This window comes from Gnatocerus cornutus, unplaced genomic scaffold (assembly GCF_029298725.1).
Source record: "Gnatocerus cornutus isolate USDA-ARS CGAHR unplaced genomic scaffold, icGnaCorn1.1 ctg00000023.1, whole genome shotgun sequence".
Taxonomy (NCBI): domain Eukaryota; kingdom Metazoa; phylum Arthropoda; class Insecta; order Coleoptera; family Tenebrionidae; genus Gnatocerus; species Gnatocerus cornutus.
This window is the reverse complement of record NW_028275375.1, coordinates 4,951,606-4,969,368: the sequence shown is the minus strand read 5'-3', so window position 1 is coordinate 4,969,368 and position 17,763 is coordinate 4,951,606. Positions and strand designations below refer to the sequence as shown.

Sequence of the window (17,763 nt, the reverse complement as noted above, 5' to 3'; positions counted from 1 at the left end):
CGACAGTTCCACAGCCGTCTCAGTCGAGCTCGAGCGCGGGAATTTTGAAATTTGGTGGAGTTGGAAAATAATCTACAGTTGGTGTGTTAACCTCAAAACTCGCTATATTCAATTTTTGAGTTGAAAGCCTGATTTACACTCAAGAATTTTAGGAAATTGACACCAACAATGTGTAACTCGCTCAGCGAACAACCAATCCAAGAGCCAAAAATAGGGTTTAGATGAATTTCATTAAAAACACTTGCGAATTTACTGACAGTTACAGCCGTCTCAGTCAAGTCAAGCTCTAGGGCGGGAATTTTAAAAATTTGGTGAAGTTGGAGTTGGAAAATAATTTACAGTTGGTGGGTTAACCTCAAAACTCGCTATCTTCAATTTTTGAGTTGAAAGCCTGATCTACACTCAAGAATTATACGAAATTGACAATGTGTAACTCGCTCAGCGAACGACCAATCCAAGAGCAAAAAATAGGGTTTAGATGAATTTCATTAAAAACACTTGCGAATTTACCGACAGTTCCACAGCCGTCTCAGTCAAGTCAAGCTCTAGGGCGGGAATTTTAAAAATTTGGTGAAGTTGGAGTTGGAAAATAATCTACAGTTGGTGGGTTAACCTCAAAACTCGCTATATTTAATTTTTGAGTAGAAAGCCTGATTTACACCCAAGAATTTTGTAAAATTGACACCAAAATTCTCTTTCGATGAATTTTATGCCGGTGTTGAGGCGTCAAACGGATGAGTTTCCCGTCTGTAATGCAGCCTTATTAGTTCCAATTAACACCTAGTAGTAGTCTGTGGCCTTCGAACCGGAACAAAAAACCGGAGGCTGGTCTTGAGAGTGGCCATTTTACCGAGTGAGCTCCAATTTAGGCAATAATTGGGAGTGATTAAATCTGGGGAGTGCATTAGAGGAAAGAAAGTGGCTTTCTTACGTAGGCTCGAGCCCTTTTTTTCCACGCAGAGATGTGGAGATAACACACAAGTGTGGGATGCGCCCCTTCCCGCCCGACAGATGTTCCCAGTGTAAGCACTAATGATGTCGTAAATAAAGCTCGCATTGAAGCAGAGTCGCGAAACTTTTTCCTATAACTCGTCGAGTTTTCTCCCATTCGGCAGCTAGTCCTTATCCAATCGTAACCATTATCTGTGCAGACGTTCGTTAAATCGCGAGATTTCCCGCAATAACGGCAATAAACCCATACTAGAAACTATAAAATTAGCCGACCACTACTTCGAGAAAGGGTCTATTATTAAAAGCAAGCTGTAAACGTCCGTGCTTAGGTCATTAATACCGAAATAGCGTTAAATTACCGGCACGTCGAGACGACTGCTTTTTTGCATCTCGCTGATCCTTTCATGTCGTAAAATCGTCCGAGGTTATCAAAAGCGACAATTGAGCCATAAGACAAACGCATCCTGCGAGAAAAAAAGTGGAACGTTGAACCTGGACCCAGATTGATTCATGGACTTAAATGCGATTAAGTACTGCATTTATCATGTTTTCAATACGAGTAATCCGACCTGTGATATACTAAATATGATTTATGACCTGAGTCTGATCTCCAATTTAATATCGTGAAAGTTTACCTCCGATAAATTTTCGATTCGTCTTTTTGCGACGAGAGCATTATTCAATGAAATCCCCGGATTAAGCGCGCACCGGCCGACGCGCGATTTATGGGCTTGCCACCACGGGAAAACGCCAATTTCGGACGGCCAACGGTACCATCAAACCCAGTTTCAACGCTCCCCAGATTCTAACTCAAAAATCCCCAGAAAACGTCGCTTTTTCATCGATAATGTACTGTAAATAGCCCACCCAAGATCACGAATTTTAAAATTTTTATCCTATAATTCGGCCCTGTCGCAAATGTGCAATGGAATTGAATCGTGTAACTGCAAATAGTTTGTTTGAGTTGCAAATTCCCACTCAAGGTCACAAATTTTGAAAGTTTTATCGTGTGATTCGGTCTTGTTGCAAATATGCAATGAAATTGGGTTTTAGGATACACAAGACGATCGTGTAAGTTCTGTCAATGTAATGTGTCAAAATTCTAGGGACAACGATGCCAACTTTGTGATCTCAAAATTCCCAAAGCTAATTCGTCAAGATTTCAACTTTAAACAAACAAATAACTGTCTAAGTAGACTTTTGCAACCTAAACCGATTGTTTAAAATGCGACTTTGTGATTGGTCGTTCAATAAACGTCCTTTTTTAGTCGATTATGTACTGCAATTAGTTTGTTTGGGTTGCAAATGCCTAGCCAAAGTAACAAATTCTAAAAGTTTTATCGTGTGATTTGGTCTTGTTGCTAATGTTGGAGTAGAATTTGGTTTTAGGGTACAAAAGACGATTGTGTAAGTTCTGCCAATGTAAAGTGTCAAATGTTTGGAAGACAATGATGCCAACCGTATGATCTCAAAATTCCTAAAGCTAATTCGTCAAGATTTCAACTTTAAACAAACAAATAACTTTTGCAAACTAAAGCGATTGTTTAAAATGCGACTTCGCGATTGGTCGTTCAGAAAACGTCTTTTTTTAGTCGATAACTAATTGCAGTTAGTTTGTTTGGTTTGCAAATGGCCACCCAAGGTCACACATTTTGAAATTTTCATCGTGTGATTCGGTCCTGTTGCAAATCTGTAATAGAATTGGTTTTTTGGGTAAAAAAGATGATCGTGTAAGTTCTATCAACGTAATGTGTCAAAGTTCTGAAGAACAATGATGCCAACCGTGTGACATTAAAATTTCCAAAGCTAATTCATCAAAATTCCAATATTAAACAAACAAATAACTGTCAAAGTAGACTTTTGCAACATAATCTCATTGTTTGAAATGCGACTTTGTGATTGGTCGTTCAGCAGAGCGAGTGCTGTCTGCAAATCCTGCGGAACGTCAAAGAAGAACTGTCATATTTGTCAAATTGACACCAAATAGTGGAAGCATCATAATTTTGTTTTTCCACATGATATTTCAAATTTAAAAAAAAATCAGTTGCTTATGAAGCCATCTATTAATCAAAATTAGCATATATCCATTACAGGTATCTAACTTATCCCTTTAGATTCCTGCTGATGTCTAAAATTGCTCCTTTGTAAATTTGTACAGAACAAAATCATTTAAAACTTCAAAATTGATATTTAAGTAGCAGATAAAAGTAATTTCACTTATCATTATGACATTAAAATGACAAACGGCAGTTGACAGTGCCCACAATTCTAAGATTGCATGTGTATTAACTACAAAGTAATCAGAGTTAGCTGGTGATTTATGTAAATGACAGGTGTCAATTTAATTCAAAATTCTAGTTATAGTTAAACACTAAACTTTCTAGATTTCCCTAGATTTGTTCGAAAATTGTAAAAAAAATCTTAGATTCGGGGAAAATTACTCTCCTGGGTTAAAACTGATTGTTAAGTAATAAAGATAATTTAACATCTTGTCATTATGACATTAAAATGACAACGGCACTTGACATTGCCCAAAATTCTAGAGTCGCAAGTGTATTAACTACCAATCAGAGCTTATCTAGTTGGCTGCTACTTTATGTAAATGACAGATGTCAATTCAAGTTATATTTGAACACTAAGCTTTCTAGAATCCCCTAGATTCGTTCGAAAATGTGAAGAAGTCCCTAGATTCGGAGAAAGTCCCTAGAAGACTATGAGTGAATTTGATTCTTAAGACTAGAATATTGCGCGTCTCGTTAACGGGACGCCGGTCTTCATGACAGTTTTTTCTGCGAGTTTTTGCGGCGGTGCTACCGGCAGAATTCATTTGGGAATTTCGTCGATTTAACGAGACCGAATAGACAGCGGGTCGTAATTGGTTTCTCGAAAAGAAAAAAGGAGAAAATCGCGGATCCTCCCAGAGCGAAACTCCGTTGACATCCGACCAGTGGAACACCGCGTCGCCGTCATCCATCATGGTCGCTTTATGATTCGTGAGAACCCATTTTCAATTAAAACCGGAATAAGAGACGGGCTAACAGGTGCCTGTAATTAAGTACAACAACCGCCGGTAGATGCCTCCGTGATTTGTTCGTTTTTTCGTTTTTCCCCCGAGTGGCCCACCGAAAAGGACGTTTACTGCTCAAAAGTCTCATTGTTTATGGCATACGCGTCCGAGGAACACGTCGCGGGAAATTGAACGAGCGTGACATTCTTGATATTATACAATTATGATACCAATTTCTCTTGCAATTATTATAATGAACAGTTTATAGGGAATCGCGCGCCATCTGGGGGATGCACGGACATTCGATTTAATTATCTCGGCTTTTGGTGAAACGATTAAGGGCCGATTTCACCGACTCCGACTAGCGTTTAACTGTAGTTTTAATAAACTGAGTTTGAGTTAAGTGGTGAATGTTTGTTCTGATTTCACCAAGAAAATCGAAGTTCCCCTAAATCTTTTTAACAGTCAATATTGGTAGATCTTGGAATAAAAGTGATTAAAGAAGAAGCACCAAAAAATTAAGATTTCTATAAAATTCCGTAACTTTAATAGCTTTCATTATAAAACAGTTAAATTTGGAGATTTTACGACTTTCGACTAACTAATCAAGTGTGTCAAATTTCAAAATTTTAGTGTAAAAATAAAATTTTCGTAACTTTGACAGTTTTTACTCCAAAATAGTGAAATTTTGAGGTTTCATTACTGTAGTCTTGCTAACCAACTGTGGTAAATTTTAAAATTTTGAAACAAAAAATAAAATTTTTGACGAATTTTGTTTTAAAAACCTACCAAAAATTTTCACCACTTTTTATTAAATTCCATAACTTTGAAAGTTTTAGTCATAAAATAATGAAATTTGAAAGTTTTGCGACTTTGGTCTTATTAAACAACTGTGCCAAATTCCAAAATTTTACATCAAAAAACAGACTTTTCAGAAATTTTTATTTTGAAGTCGACTCAAAATTTTCTGGCAGATCCAATTTTTTTATTTTTATTGATTGTTTCTTTTTTTTCAATTTTTTTTTTATTTTATAACTACAAAAAAATTTAAACAAAATTAAACTAGATAGAAAATGAACAATTTGACACATTATCAGGGTCGCCAACATCGATGACTCTATCACAAAAACACTAAACTTTTGTAAAATAAAACTAGCAGTATCGCTCGCTTCGCTCGCTACTGACCCCAAATCCGACTTTTTCTCTCAATTTTGATAAAAAAACAAATGTCAGAAATTGACAATTCATTAATCCCAGTTTTAGATCGTTAACTGGTTGAAATTGGTCTGTTACTTCCTGAACGTAGATCAGTAATAAACTAAGTTTAAAAATGTTGGTAAAATCATATTTTACGTTGATCTACGTTTGAGGGAAACTAATTTAAGTTTAAGTGGGTGGTGAAATCGGCCCTAAATCGTGGATTTTATGAACGGCAAAGTCGGCTTCGAAAAGTTTTACGGCACTATTATCATATTAAAGTTCGATTAACTGGCGGGTTTTAGCCGAAAAGTCGAGGAGGTGCAGCCACCTAATTAAGTTAACTTCAAAAACGCCGGTCGGGTGACACTTATTGGCGATAAACCGAGAAAAATGACCGGTGGCACTAGACGAGTATGAAAAGGAGCCTTAGGCGCAACGTGTCGCTCCAATTAAATCATCTCCGGCGAAGAGGCCCGTCTATTACGTTTCGGAAGTTTGATTTTACGCGGATCCGCCACGAACCTCCAAACACGTCTAGAATGCAGCACCGCGGGCCGCCAGACGAAGAACACATCCACACATGATTGAAATGTATGAGGGTCCACATGCCAGTCACGTTGCCAGAATCTCGAGCGGCTACAGAAGCTATGGAATGCTTTTAGCATTCCGCTTTAAGAACAAATAATAAACCGCTGACACTTTCCATAACTACTCGCTGGCGTTTTTGCTAGGGAAAGTCGCTGCGGCTTTCCCAGGGCGTTTTCCGTGATGGCGCGGGCCCTGCGAACTCCGTTTCGGTGCGTTTCGTTCAGTGGCCGGGAATGTGACCGGACCGCTTCTTCAGCCCCGGCCCCTCGACGTCGCGCTCGCTGAATTCCACGGACATACTTCACGCGCGGCCTCCGCTTCTCTGCAGCTGCAATTGGATCAAACGCACGAATTTCGCTCCTGACCCAAAATACAACCAATAAAGAAGGGTATTTCGACGCCGGCATCGCTTTTCACCTGCTCTTCGCGGTTCGATTACTCCGCCAGTAATCAACGCTAAGCCTCTTAGAGCCGAGGTGTCGAGATTAATCATGTGTTAGAGCCATGGACCGGCTCATCTTACGCGGACCTTGAAACCGAAAGTGATATTTATGTGAACTCGATCCAATCTTATTCTCTGTAATTTCGCACGATCGATCCTCTCTGATTACTTTTTTCCTTGCAGGCGAGATTACGGCCAAGCAACCCCTCGACCGCGAGCAAAAAGAAGTCTATGACTTGGTAGCCGAAGCCAGAGACCAAGGAACGCCTTCAAGAAGCAACAGAGTCCCTCTGAAGATCCACGTGTTGGACGTCAACGACAACGCGCCGGAAATCATCGACCCGCAAGAAGACGTTGTCAGCGTCCGCGAAGAACAACCTCCAGGCACCGAAGTGGTCAAAGTACGCGCCGTCGACACCGACAGTGGTGAGAATGCCACCATCACGTACTCCATCCTCAAAGGACGCGACTCTGACGGCCACGGTGTCTTCAACATTGACCCTTTATCGGGAGTCATCCGCACGAGAATGATGTTAGACCACGAAGAAAAAGCCATCTACCGTCTAGCCGTGGCTGCTAAAGACGACGGAAAACCACCCAAGCAAACCGTGAGGATGCTGCGAGTCGAAGTCTTGGATCTCAACGATAACAGACCAACATTCACGAGCTCGAGTCTCGTCTTCAGAGTGCGTGAAGACGTAAAGATTGGGTTTGTAGTCGGATCGGTTGCCACCTCCGAATCCGCCGACCAAGAAAACGTAATCAGTGGGAGTACCGGAGGGCACATCACCTACACTCTTACGTCTCTCATGCCGGAGAACATCATCGACGCGTTTGATATTGACCGCAGCACCGGGTCTTTGGTGGTGGCCAGAGAACTCGACCGAGAAAAAGAGTCGGAGTATCGATTGGAAGTCCGCGCTTTGGACACGAGTGCCATGAACAACCCCCAAAGCAGTGCTATAACTGTTCGGATCGACATCGCCGACATCAACGACAACGCTCCACGTTGGCCCCAGGACCTGGTGACGATTTCCCTGCCGGAAAACACAGAAATCGGTACTTCCGTCCATAACTTCACCGCGTCGGACGTGGACAGTGGAAACAACGGAGATGTTCGCTACCACGTCGCTCACCAATACCCCACGAACGACACCTTCTCCATTGACTCCCTCACGGGGACTCTGATCCTCTCCAACAGTCTTGACTACGAGTCCATCGAAGAATACACGGTGATCATCGCCGCCACCGACCAAAGCGCCAACATCTCCGAACGCAAAACCACCTCAGTCACCGCCAGAGTGATCATCACCGACTACAACGACAACTCCCCCAGATTCGTGCTTCCAACGCCCCCAACAGCCTTCATAAGTGAAGTTAGCACCGTCGGAATGAAGATCGCGCATTTGGTGGCTGTGGACAGTGATAGTGGTGACAACGGTCGAGTGACTTACGTGATCTCAGGCGGAAACGAAGGCAGTGTGTTCGCGTTGGGTTATGACACGGGCGTTTTGACCTTAGCCAAACCTCTTCCTGACGCACAAAGAAATTACATTCTAAATGTAACAGCCACCGATCATGGAACTCCCACGCGGCATGCTGATATGGAGTTAAAATTGGTCGTCCAAGGTTCCGAGCTCAACCCTCCCAGGTTCTTCAACTCCTTGTACAGAGCGAGTGTCCCAGAGGACGCGCCGGTGGGGACGTTCGTCACCAGAGTCACCACCAAATCCGGAGCGGTGGAGGATGGTGAGTTTTCTTTTAGTCATTATCGCTAATTCCCGGTCCTGTTACCACTGCGAGTGTTAACGGAAATGCAAAATATGCAAAAAATGGGAATAAGGAAATGCGAGGCGCTCGCGGGTCCCATTGTACAGAGAAGCGCTAGAGGGTGCCATCATTGAATAACCTGATTCCATATTTACATTTATATTAATCTTGTATCGACGCCAAAGAAATGAATATTCATGCGCGCAAAGAGAGATTAATACCCTTCTTGATCGGATAAAAGCGGCGATTTTCCGCGGAATTTGAATTTTATTTTTTCCCGCCCTGTCGAAGCTGCGAATTAAATTTGTGGGACTGTGTATCCCCGCTTTATACCTAAACTAACCTTTTTACTCCAGAAATGCCTTTCTAAAGCAATCTTGTGGTCCCTGTTCACCTTTGGCACTTTCTACGCACAAATAAACTTAAAAAGTGAGGTTAGTTTCGACAATTTTTTGCCAGTTTTCAAATTTTCAGTAGCACCAACTTCGAAATTTTGAGTGGGAAATTTGAAAATTTGCGTTTTTGATTCGATTTGTTGAATAGTGCCGCAATAACTTTGCATTCGAAAAATGGCTGTCGAATTAAGAACCTCTCAAAGCACAATCCACAAATGACCGAACTTTATTTGGAGGTTTGGGAGAGTTGCAAAAATATAAAATTTAAATTCCCATGAGAAAACCGAATTTTCTTAATTTTAGGGAGCAACACCACTTTTTACATCCCGCAAGAGTTCGCCGAAGCCTTCCAGATCGATCCAACATCCGCAAGAATCACGACGACCCAACCTTTGGACCGCGAAACCAAAGACTCCTACACCATCCCCGTGTACGTCACCGACAACTCCACCCCCGGGAAAACCCTCTTCGACGTCTCCACCCTCATCATTAAGATAACAGACGTCAACGACCACCCCCCTCAGTTCAAACCTGGCTCCTGCTACCGCCTGTTCGTCCCGGAGAACAACGACGTTGGAGTCATCCACACCGTGGTGGCCAACGACCTGGACGAAGGCAATAACGGCGACATCGCCTACAGCCTCACCGGGGGAAACGTCGGGAACAAATTCAGCATAAATTTGCGAACGGGAGAGTTGACAGCGAGGTCTTTGGACCGCGAGAGTCATGCCCGGTACCACTTGACCATCACAGCTCAAGATCGCGGAAAACCCTCATTAGTAGGAACTTGCAACATCACAGTGGTTGTTGAAGACCAAAACGACAACGATCCCAAGTTCGATATGTCCAAGTACTCGACGGCGATCCCTGAAGATGTTTCCGTGGACACTTCAATACTCAAAGTGCACGCGTCGGACGCCGACATGGGAATCAACTCGAGGATCATCTACTCTTTAGCTAATGAGAGTCAGTGGTTGTTTCGGATTGACAACAAAACCGGCGTCATTACCACCGCAGGGTAAGTCGTACCATTCCAATGACTGTAACCATCAAGTTCTTGTTTTAGGTTGTTTGACCGGGAGCTGCAGCCATCGTACGAGTTCTTAGTCGTGGCGACGGATGGTGGAAAGTACAACGCGCGGTCTCAGAGAGTACCAGTGATGGTACGAATCGACGATATTAACGACAATAAACCGATTTTTGCTGAGTACCCCTTTCGGGCGAAAGTGGCGGCGTACCAACAACCCGGACAAGCCATCTTGAAGATCTCCGCCAAAGACGCGGATCAAGGAACAAACTCCGACATTGTCTACAGTTTGGTCAATGAAGGCTCGTACTCCAAATTCCGGATTAATCCAAACAGTGGGGTTTTAACAGCCACGCAGAGTTTAGCCGGTGAAAACGGCAAAGTCGTTTATATCAACATTCTCGCCACTGATAAAGGAAATCCTCCGATTAGTTCTTCAGGACTTGTGGAGGTGGTGGTGGGTGACGTCTCCGACGGCACTCCGCAGCTCCGTTTCCAGAACTCCACCTACATTGTTAACATCCCCGAGCACACCGAGAAATACAGAGATATTCTTCGAGTATCAGCTCTTCGATCTGATGGGCGCCGCCAACGCATCTTGTACTCTTTCGGCACGGGGAATGAAGATAACATTTTCAGTATAGATGCAGAAGGTGGGATGATCCAAGTTCGAGATCCTAGATATCTAGACTACGAGCTTCACAAAGAGATAAGAATGGTGGTCGAGGCGAAAACTGAAGGAGGGCCTGTCTTGCACGGCTACTGCGAGGTTGTCGTCCAGTTGTCGGACATCAATGACAACGCTCCTAAATTCACGCAACAACAGTACTCGGCCTCTGTTTGGGAAGGCAACAAGAAAGGAGCGTTCGTGCTTCAGGTGGTCGCGTTCGATGACGATCAAGGCCCCAACTCGCGGATCCTCTACCACATCGTCGATGGAAACCACGATAACGCGTTCAAAATCGAGCCTGCTTTCAGCGGGATTCTAAAAACCAACATCGTCTTAGATCGCGAAATAAGAGATAATTACAAACTGACCGTTATAGCGACCGATGAAGGTGTGCCTCAAATGACCGGCACAGCAAGAATCGTCATCAATATTGTCGACGTCAATGATAACCAACCGACGTTTCCGCCACGGAGTGTTATCAACGTCAGCGAGTCCACGGACGTGGGGACGGTGTTGACCACCATGACCGCCAACGATGTCGACACGAACCCCACGCTAACTTACAGCTTCTCGCATGACAACAGCCGGGAAGATCTTGAGTTTTTCAGCATCGACAGGTTCAGTGGGAAGGTCATCTTGAAGAAGAAGTTAGATTTCGAGACCTGGCAAGAGTACAAGCTGAAGATCGAGGCGTCGGACACCGCGCACACGGCCAAGACGACGCTCACCATCAAAGTGAAGGATGTCAACGACAACGCGCCGGTGTTCTCGCAGCTGGTCTACCAAGTTAACTTACCAGGTGAGATTCTTTGGGTGTTGGAAGTTGAATCTTGATGAAAACTGGGGGTTTTGTGGATTTCGAGCTCTTCTTTGCGAATCCAAGACAGAAAACGGCGAGAATCTGCTAGAAATCGTCATTTAGCATCGAAATAAGCGGATTTCTCTAACGATTTGTGCAGATTTCAGCTGTTTTCTGACAATTCAGCTGTTGAATCTTAACAAAAACTGGTGGTTTTGTAGATTTAGAGTTCTTCTTTGCGAATTCAAGCCAGAAAACTGCGAGAATTTGCTAGAAATCGTCATTTAGCATCAAAATAAGCGGATTTCTCTAAGAATTTGTGCAGATTTCTGCTGTTTTCTCACGATTCAGCCGTTGAATCTTGACAAAAACTGGTGGTTTTGTAGATTTAGAGTTCTTCTTTGCGAATTCAAGCCAGAAAACTGCGAGAATTTGCTAGAAATCTTCATTTAGCTTCGAAATGAGCGGAATTTTCTAAGAAATTTGATGATTTCGTGCAGATTTCTGGTGTTTTCTCGCGATTCAGCCGTTGAATTTTAATAAAAAATGGTGGTTTTGTAGATTTTGAGCTCTTTTTTGCCAATCTATGCCAGAAAACGGCGAAAGTCTGCGAAAAATCGTCATTTAACATTGAAATAAGCGGATTTTTCTAAGAATTTATAACCTTATTAATTCCTTTTTGCAGATGGGCACTCGACGGAGCTCACGGACGTCTTAACTGTCAACACCACCGATGGAGACTCGGGGGAGAACGCGAGAATTGAATACCTCCTCCTTAACCCGGTGGCGAGCTTCTCCATCGGACGCACGGACGGAATTCTACGGGCAAATTTATCCAACATCTCTTCAGCGGCGCAGGACGTTCAACTCACCGTCCAGGCAGTGGATTTGGGGACGCCGCCGTTAAAGGCCGTGGCGTCGGTGCGGGTGAAAATGAACACCAGGTCTGGGCACCTCTCCTCCGGCAATAAACGGGACTACAAGTAGGTTTTAACACCCCCCAGGTACCTCCAGATGCTGATTTTGTTTCTTCCAGGATTCAAATCCCGGAGGATTGTCGCAAAGGCACCACCATCCTCCACCTTGTAAAGCCGACGTCCCAGAAACAACCCACGAGTTTCTTCATAACCGACGGCAACGACGATGGTACTTTTGAAGTGTCCAATCCCTCAGGAGCTCTTATTGTCGTGAAGAGTTTAGACCGGGAGCTGCAGGAGGTTTACAATCTCAAAATCACAATGGGGGATCCGACTTTCACCTCCAACTACTCCATGGTGGCGGTCTTCGTCAGAGTGGACGACACCAACGACAACGCCCCCGTGTTCAAACAAGCTGATTACGAAATTGCAATTAGTGAAAACACCCCCATTGGTTCTTCCATCAAGAAGATTCTCGCCACGGATGCGGACTCTGCTGGGGTAAATTCTGAAGTTACATACGATATTACTTCTGGAAACGATGAAGGGTTGTTTCGTCTGGACACAACCTCTGGGATTCTTTCAGTGAATAAGTCTCTGGACTTTGACAGTGGTAGAACTGAGTATAATTTGGTCCTCCGCGCGTGCGATCGCGGCGTTGTTTCTCTATGCACCCTCAACACTTTCTTGGTTAGTCTCCAAGACGAGAACGACAACGAGCCCAAGTTCCCCGTCAGCGAATACCTGGAGTTCGTGGGCGAGAACGAACCTGTCGGCACGGCAATCTTCACCGCCCACGCCACCGACCTCGACAAAGGTCCTTTCGGGGCCTTGAAGTACTCCATTGTGAGCGCGAGCTCCGCCAACTACCCAGGAATCGACGACTCGTGGCGTCTCTTCCACATCGACGCCTCCACTGGGCTGGTGACCACCAACTCCAAGTTCGACTACGAAGAGCACAACCGCTACATCTTCATGGTGCGCGCTACGGACGTCGGAGGAAAATCCTCAATGGTGAAAGTCCGCATCGAAATCGAAAGCAAAGACGAGTTCCATCCGCAGTTCACCGAACGGACGTACAAGTTTGTTTTAGCCACGTCGGTGACGCTTCCGGTGGGGTACGTGGTGGGGCACGTCACCGCCACGGACAGAGATAAAGGCCCAGATGGACGCGTGGTGTATCAGTTGACCACGCAACACTCCGACTTTAAAATCAACAGAACCACCGGAGCTGTGATGGTGAAGAAGAAGCTCGAGCACTCGGAGAGTTTAGAGTCGGGACGTGAAATCAGTCTGGTGGTCACCGCGAGTTCTGGGCGCCAAGGCTCTTTGACCAACATGACGGTGGTGGAGATCAACCTCGATCCTCTGGCTGATCCTGGCACTAATTTGGCCATAAACCGTGAGAACAACACGACGGTGGCGGCGGCCAATGGCGGAATCGCCGATTGGGCGCTGGGTCTCTTAATTGCGTTGATCCTTCTGTTGATCACCTTCGGGGCGGTGTTTGTCTTCCTGCACATGCGGAATAAGAGGAATAAGAAAATCAACAAACCCAATTTGAGTAGTGAGAGTGTTAGTACTTCGAACAATTACGTGGATCCGAGTGCTTTTGATACAATTCCGATACGTGGAGGAGGTGTTACAAGTAGCGCCAACCAATTCGCGCCGCCGAAATACGATGAAATTCCGCCGTACGGTCCTGGACACGCCGCGAGTTCGAACTCCGGTGCTGCAACCACCTCTGAGTTGTCAGGTTCCGAGCAGTCCGGCTCCAGTGGTCGAGGTTCTGCAGAAGACGGCGAAGACGGCGAGGATGAAGAGATCCGAATGATCAACGAAGGTCCACTTCAGCGGGATTCCGGCATCCACCGACAGAACGACGACGACGACAACTTATCGGATGTTTCAGTGAGGAACACGCAAGAGTACCTCGCCCGCTTGGGGATTAACAGTGGAGGAGTCCCGCAAACCGCCTCGCGTTTGTGTTCAGACCCTCGCGCTGGGAGTAGTAAGGAGTCCCTCCACCACCACCAAGGAGTGCCGTTGGACAGCCTCCACATCTTCGACGAGGAAGGCACCACCGAGAACGACATGACGTTAATCTACGCCAAGTTAAACGACGTCGCTGGAAGCGACCGCGCGAGTTCAACCGACGAAGGCGGCGTCGCCGCATCAACTCTAGAACACGTGATGGCCATTGGCGGGTACGGAGAGGTGCCGGCGGTGACGCACCAACCCTCCATGAACGGTTCTCTAAGTTCCATAGTGCACAGCGAAGAAGAGCTCGCCGGGAGTTACAACTGGGATTATCTGCTCGATTGGGGGCCGCAGTACCAACCGCTCGCTCACGTGTTCTCCGAGATTGCAAGACTGAAAGACGATACCGCGTCGGTGAAGAGCGGCGCCAGTGGGACGTCGAGCGTGAAGAGCAAAAGTTCCGCGCCGGTGAAGAACTTGCCGCCGCCGCTTATCACGAGTGTGGCCCCCAGGTCTATAGCGATGCCCGTTTTGAATTCGAGAGGGGGTTCTAGTCATCACGGCGGGAGTCACAATCAGATGATGCTGTTGCCGAGGTCGCCCATCAACCATGACGCTTCCGGGGCGACGTTCAGCACCTCCACGGCGATGTCGCCGAGTTTTTCGCCGAGCTTGTCGCCGTTGGCCACCAAATCGCCGTCGATTTCGCCGCTGGTCACGCCAGGATTGCCCACGAGTCATCATGTGATGGGGCGCCAACCGCCGCAGAGTAGAACAAAGACTGTGGTTGATACCGAAATGAGAATTTAATGTCGTGTTCATGGACTTGTTTTTTAATCGATTGTACCATAATTTCGTGTATATAATTTATTAGAAATGCTCACTAGGTAGTGTTTTCTCTGCCTGCCATGTTTAGCCATAAAGACTAACTTTCTGTAATAAGCTTTTACAATGTTTTGTATAAATTTCTTAAATTATTGTAGATATGTAACTATCAGATTTTGTAATTATACATAGCGACGAATCTAAATTATTTCGTTTTGAATGTTGTTAACCAAATTTATGCAAAATGTTTGTGTTGTTGATTGTGCGCGTGATGACGACGACGAATGTTTAGATTTAGTACTAAATACTTGTGTCATAAGAATGTTGCTGTATAAAAATGTACAAACAAATTAAACGAAGTTTTAAATAAATCCCAAGTTTTATTTTTATATTTGACGCGCGGAATTTTGAAAATGTTCTCACTGCCAATCATAGACATACGCCACGGGGCCCAGATTTCGGCGTCTTTTCAAAATCAAATAAAAAAATAACCAATTTTTAAATCCTAAATTTGAGTTGACATTCTTACTCCTGAGGTACGAATTAATAAGGGAAGTAGTCTTTTGTTTTTATTTTTGCCGAAAACTTACAAGTGAAAACAAAATTTTAAAAAATCGATAAAAAATTAACGGAGCGTCGGATCGCAAAAATTTTTTCAGATTCTTGCTCCTGGGGTCCGAATTAATGAAAAAAAATAGTTTTTAAGAAGTTTTAATTTTTGGCGAAATTTCAAAATCCATGGACTATAGTCTTTGGTCTTTTTTGGCCAAAAAAAAAAAAGTTGCCGGATCAATGCAAAACTTTACGCACAACACAATTAGGCACTGCCAAATTTATTTCTGCAATTCGTTTCGCCCAATCTGTAATACTTTTTGAGAAAATTTAAATTGAAAATTGTAATAAAATTTCACTGAGTGTCAATCCAAGACATGCGGCATGCAATTGCGTTTGTGTATTGTTGGTTGCATACCATTAAACGCAATTTTTAGAATTAAATAAAAACAATAAATAGACCCAAGTTTTAAGTCATAAATCAGAGAGCTTAGAGTTTTTTTCTTAAGATTCAAATTAATGAAAAAGGTAGTGTCTTATTTTTATTTCCTCCGAAGACAGAGACTTTGTTCATTAACAGTTGGTACCTCTAAAACCACCAAAATGAGATTTGACATTTATCATAAACAAACTCTTTCCCCATTTTTCATAAATATCTCTTTATTTACCCGATTTTACCCCCAGATTTTAGCACCCAATGTTCAATTAGCAGAAAAAGTGAGTACAGCATCCCACACTACTTTCAATTCCAACTTTTTTTTTTAGGTTAGATTAAAATGCCGGTAGAGAACATTCTCTACTCTGAAAAGTACGCAGATGAGTACTACGAATATCGTCATGTTATTTTGCCCCCGGACTTGGCGAAATTGGTGCCGAGACCCCACTTAATGAGTGAATCGGAATGGAGGAATTTGGGGGTCCAGCAGAGCCCCAATTGGGTTCATTATATGTTGCATGAGCCAGAGCCGCATATTTTGTTGTTTCGGCGACCGCTTGTGCAGACTATTGTGAACGGGTGACTTGATTAGATCTGTAGGTTGTAAAGTTTGGTATATTTGTGTTATTATAGGTTGGTTTTATGTTATATAGGGATTAAATTTTATTTGAGTGAGTTAAAAATTAAATAGATATTATCTATTCGTGGTTTTACTCTGTTTGTCACCTTTTTGTGCTTTTTTCTTTCTCTTCTGCTTCTGATTTCTTCGAATTTTGCTTTTTCTTTCTTTCTGTGTCTTCTAATTCCGTTTTTCCATTTCCAAATCGCTAAAAAACTATGTGTTCAATAAACACCCAAGAAAATTTTAAAGAGATAAGTTAGATTCCTGTAATAGATTCATGTCAATTTTGACTACTAGATAGCGCCACAATCAAACGTCAAATTTCTTGACAATTAATCCGACAAATGTGACAGTTCTTGTTTAACATTCTACACAATTTTAAAAATCGGCATTGCGTTACTCCCTCGACCAATCACAGAGCCGAATTTTAAATTTGCCGCCATCAAAAAGTTCCAAAACCACCATTTTATTAGACATCTTTACACTTCAACTTTTTAACATCTTGACAATTTCGGGATTATCATTCTCCTCCCACTTAACACAATGAACCTTTTCTTTCCCTTTAAACTGCCCATTTGGCTTCGAAGTGTTCGACAGGGCCCTCTTAGAGGTGCTGCTCCTCATCACCGCCCCCAAATTCACCTCATTCGTAGACTTCCACACCTTCGTCCCCGCAATCTGCCTCGACCTCTTCATCTCTTCAGTCTCCACCAACGTCACTTGTGGTCGTTTCTTCTCATCGCCCTTCTTCGAAACTTTCGGAAAAATCGTAACAACCTGTTGTCTCTTCATGGCGTTCTTCGTCGTCCGTCGCATGTGAGAGTTCGATTTGCTACTTTCGACAATTTCCAAAGACCCGGCCATCGAATGTGTCTCTTTGCGGTCTTCTTTAACCGAATTCTTCGTGGCTTCTTTCAGTTCTTTGTACAACCGGTACCGGTCAATCTTCAGATGATTCGTCGACATGCTCTTCTTCACTGGTTCGTCAATTTTGCGCTTCTTGCCTTCGGTGGTTGTGCGGATGGATTTCGACGACGACGCCGGTTTCTCGATGAAGATTTGGACGGTGCGAACTGCACTCTCTAGTTCTTGGAACGCCTTTTGGTTCACGTCGATGAGGTCCGCTGAGGTCTTCAGGTCTTCACTGGAGACGGTTTTGGTGGTTGGGGGTGGCGCGGCCACCAGCTTGCCGGCGGTAGTGGCGGTGACCAACAGTTTCGTGTCTTTTGCCAACGGTTCTGGCACGCTCTGCAGAGAAGTTTCGACGATCTTCAGCTTCGCCAAAGTGGGGTCGGAAAGAACACCACGCGGAGGCTGGTTTTCCTCTGATTGACCACTGGAATCTGTTCGGAGCTTCGTGATCTGAAGAATTTCTGATTTTGTCTTGATTGGAATCGGATATATTTTTCTTTCTATTTTAGGTATCTTTGAAGCCTCTGGAGGAGGTAGTTCAGGCATCACCAGACTCGTGGGTCTCAGAATTATCGTCCCTATCATGTCTTTCTTCGGTGGTTCCTCCTCCACCTTAACTTTCTCGCTTGATCGGCCCTCAGAGTCCACATCTCCAGGAATGGGATAAATT

At 44.1% G+C, this 17,763-nt stretch overlaps 2 protein-coding genes across 2 annotated transcripts in view; both read left to right on the top strand.

The window, feature by feature from the left end:
- LOC148166516 (protein dachsous-like) overlaps positions 1-14,942 on the top strand; it is a 174,178-nt gene extending 159,236 nt beyond the window's left edge. Inside the window, exons 6-10 of the mRNA XM_088049396.1 lie at positions 6,372-7,937; positions 8,657-9,371; positions 9,420-10,849; positions 11,535-11,832; positions 11,886-14,942. Of these exons, the coding sequence (XP_087905522.1) occupies positions 6,372-7,937; positions 8,657-9,371; positions 9,420-10,849; positions 11,535-11,832; positions 11,886-14,556 (6,680 nt within the window). The 3' untranslated portion in view covers positions 14,557-14,942. The remainder of the gene's footprint in view (positions 1-6,371; positions 7,938-8,656; positions 9,372-9,419; positions 10,850-11,534; positions 11,833-11,885) is intronic.
- A 780-nt stretch (positions 14,943-15,722) lies between these two features.
- Positions 15,723-16,260, top strand: LOC148166515 (cyclin-dependent kinases regulatory subunit 1-like). The gene is made up of 2 exons (XM_088049397.1): positions 15,723-15,840; positions 15,889-16,260. The coding sequence occupies exon 2, from the start codon at positions 15,900-15,902 to the stop codon at positions 16,140-16,142; it is 243 nt and encodes an 80-aa protein (XP_087905523.1). The 5' UTR covers positions 15,723-15,840; positions 15,889-15,899; the 3' UTR covers positions 16,143-16,260.
- Positions 16,261-17,763: the final 1,503 nt, after the last annotated feature.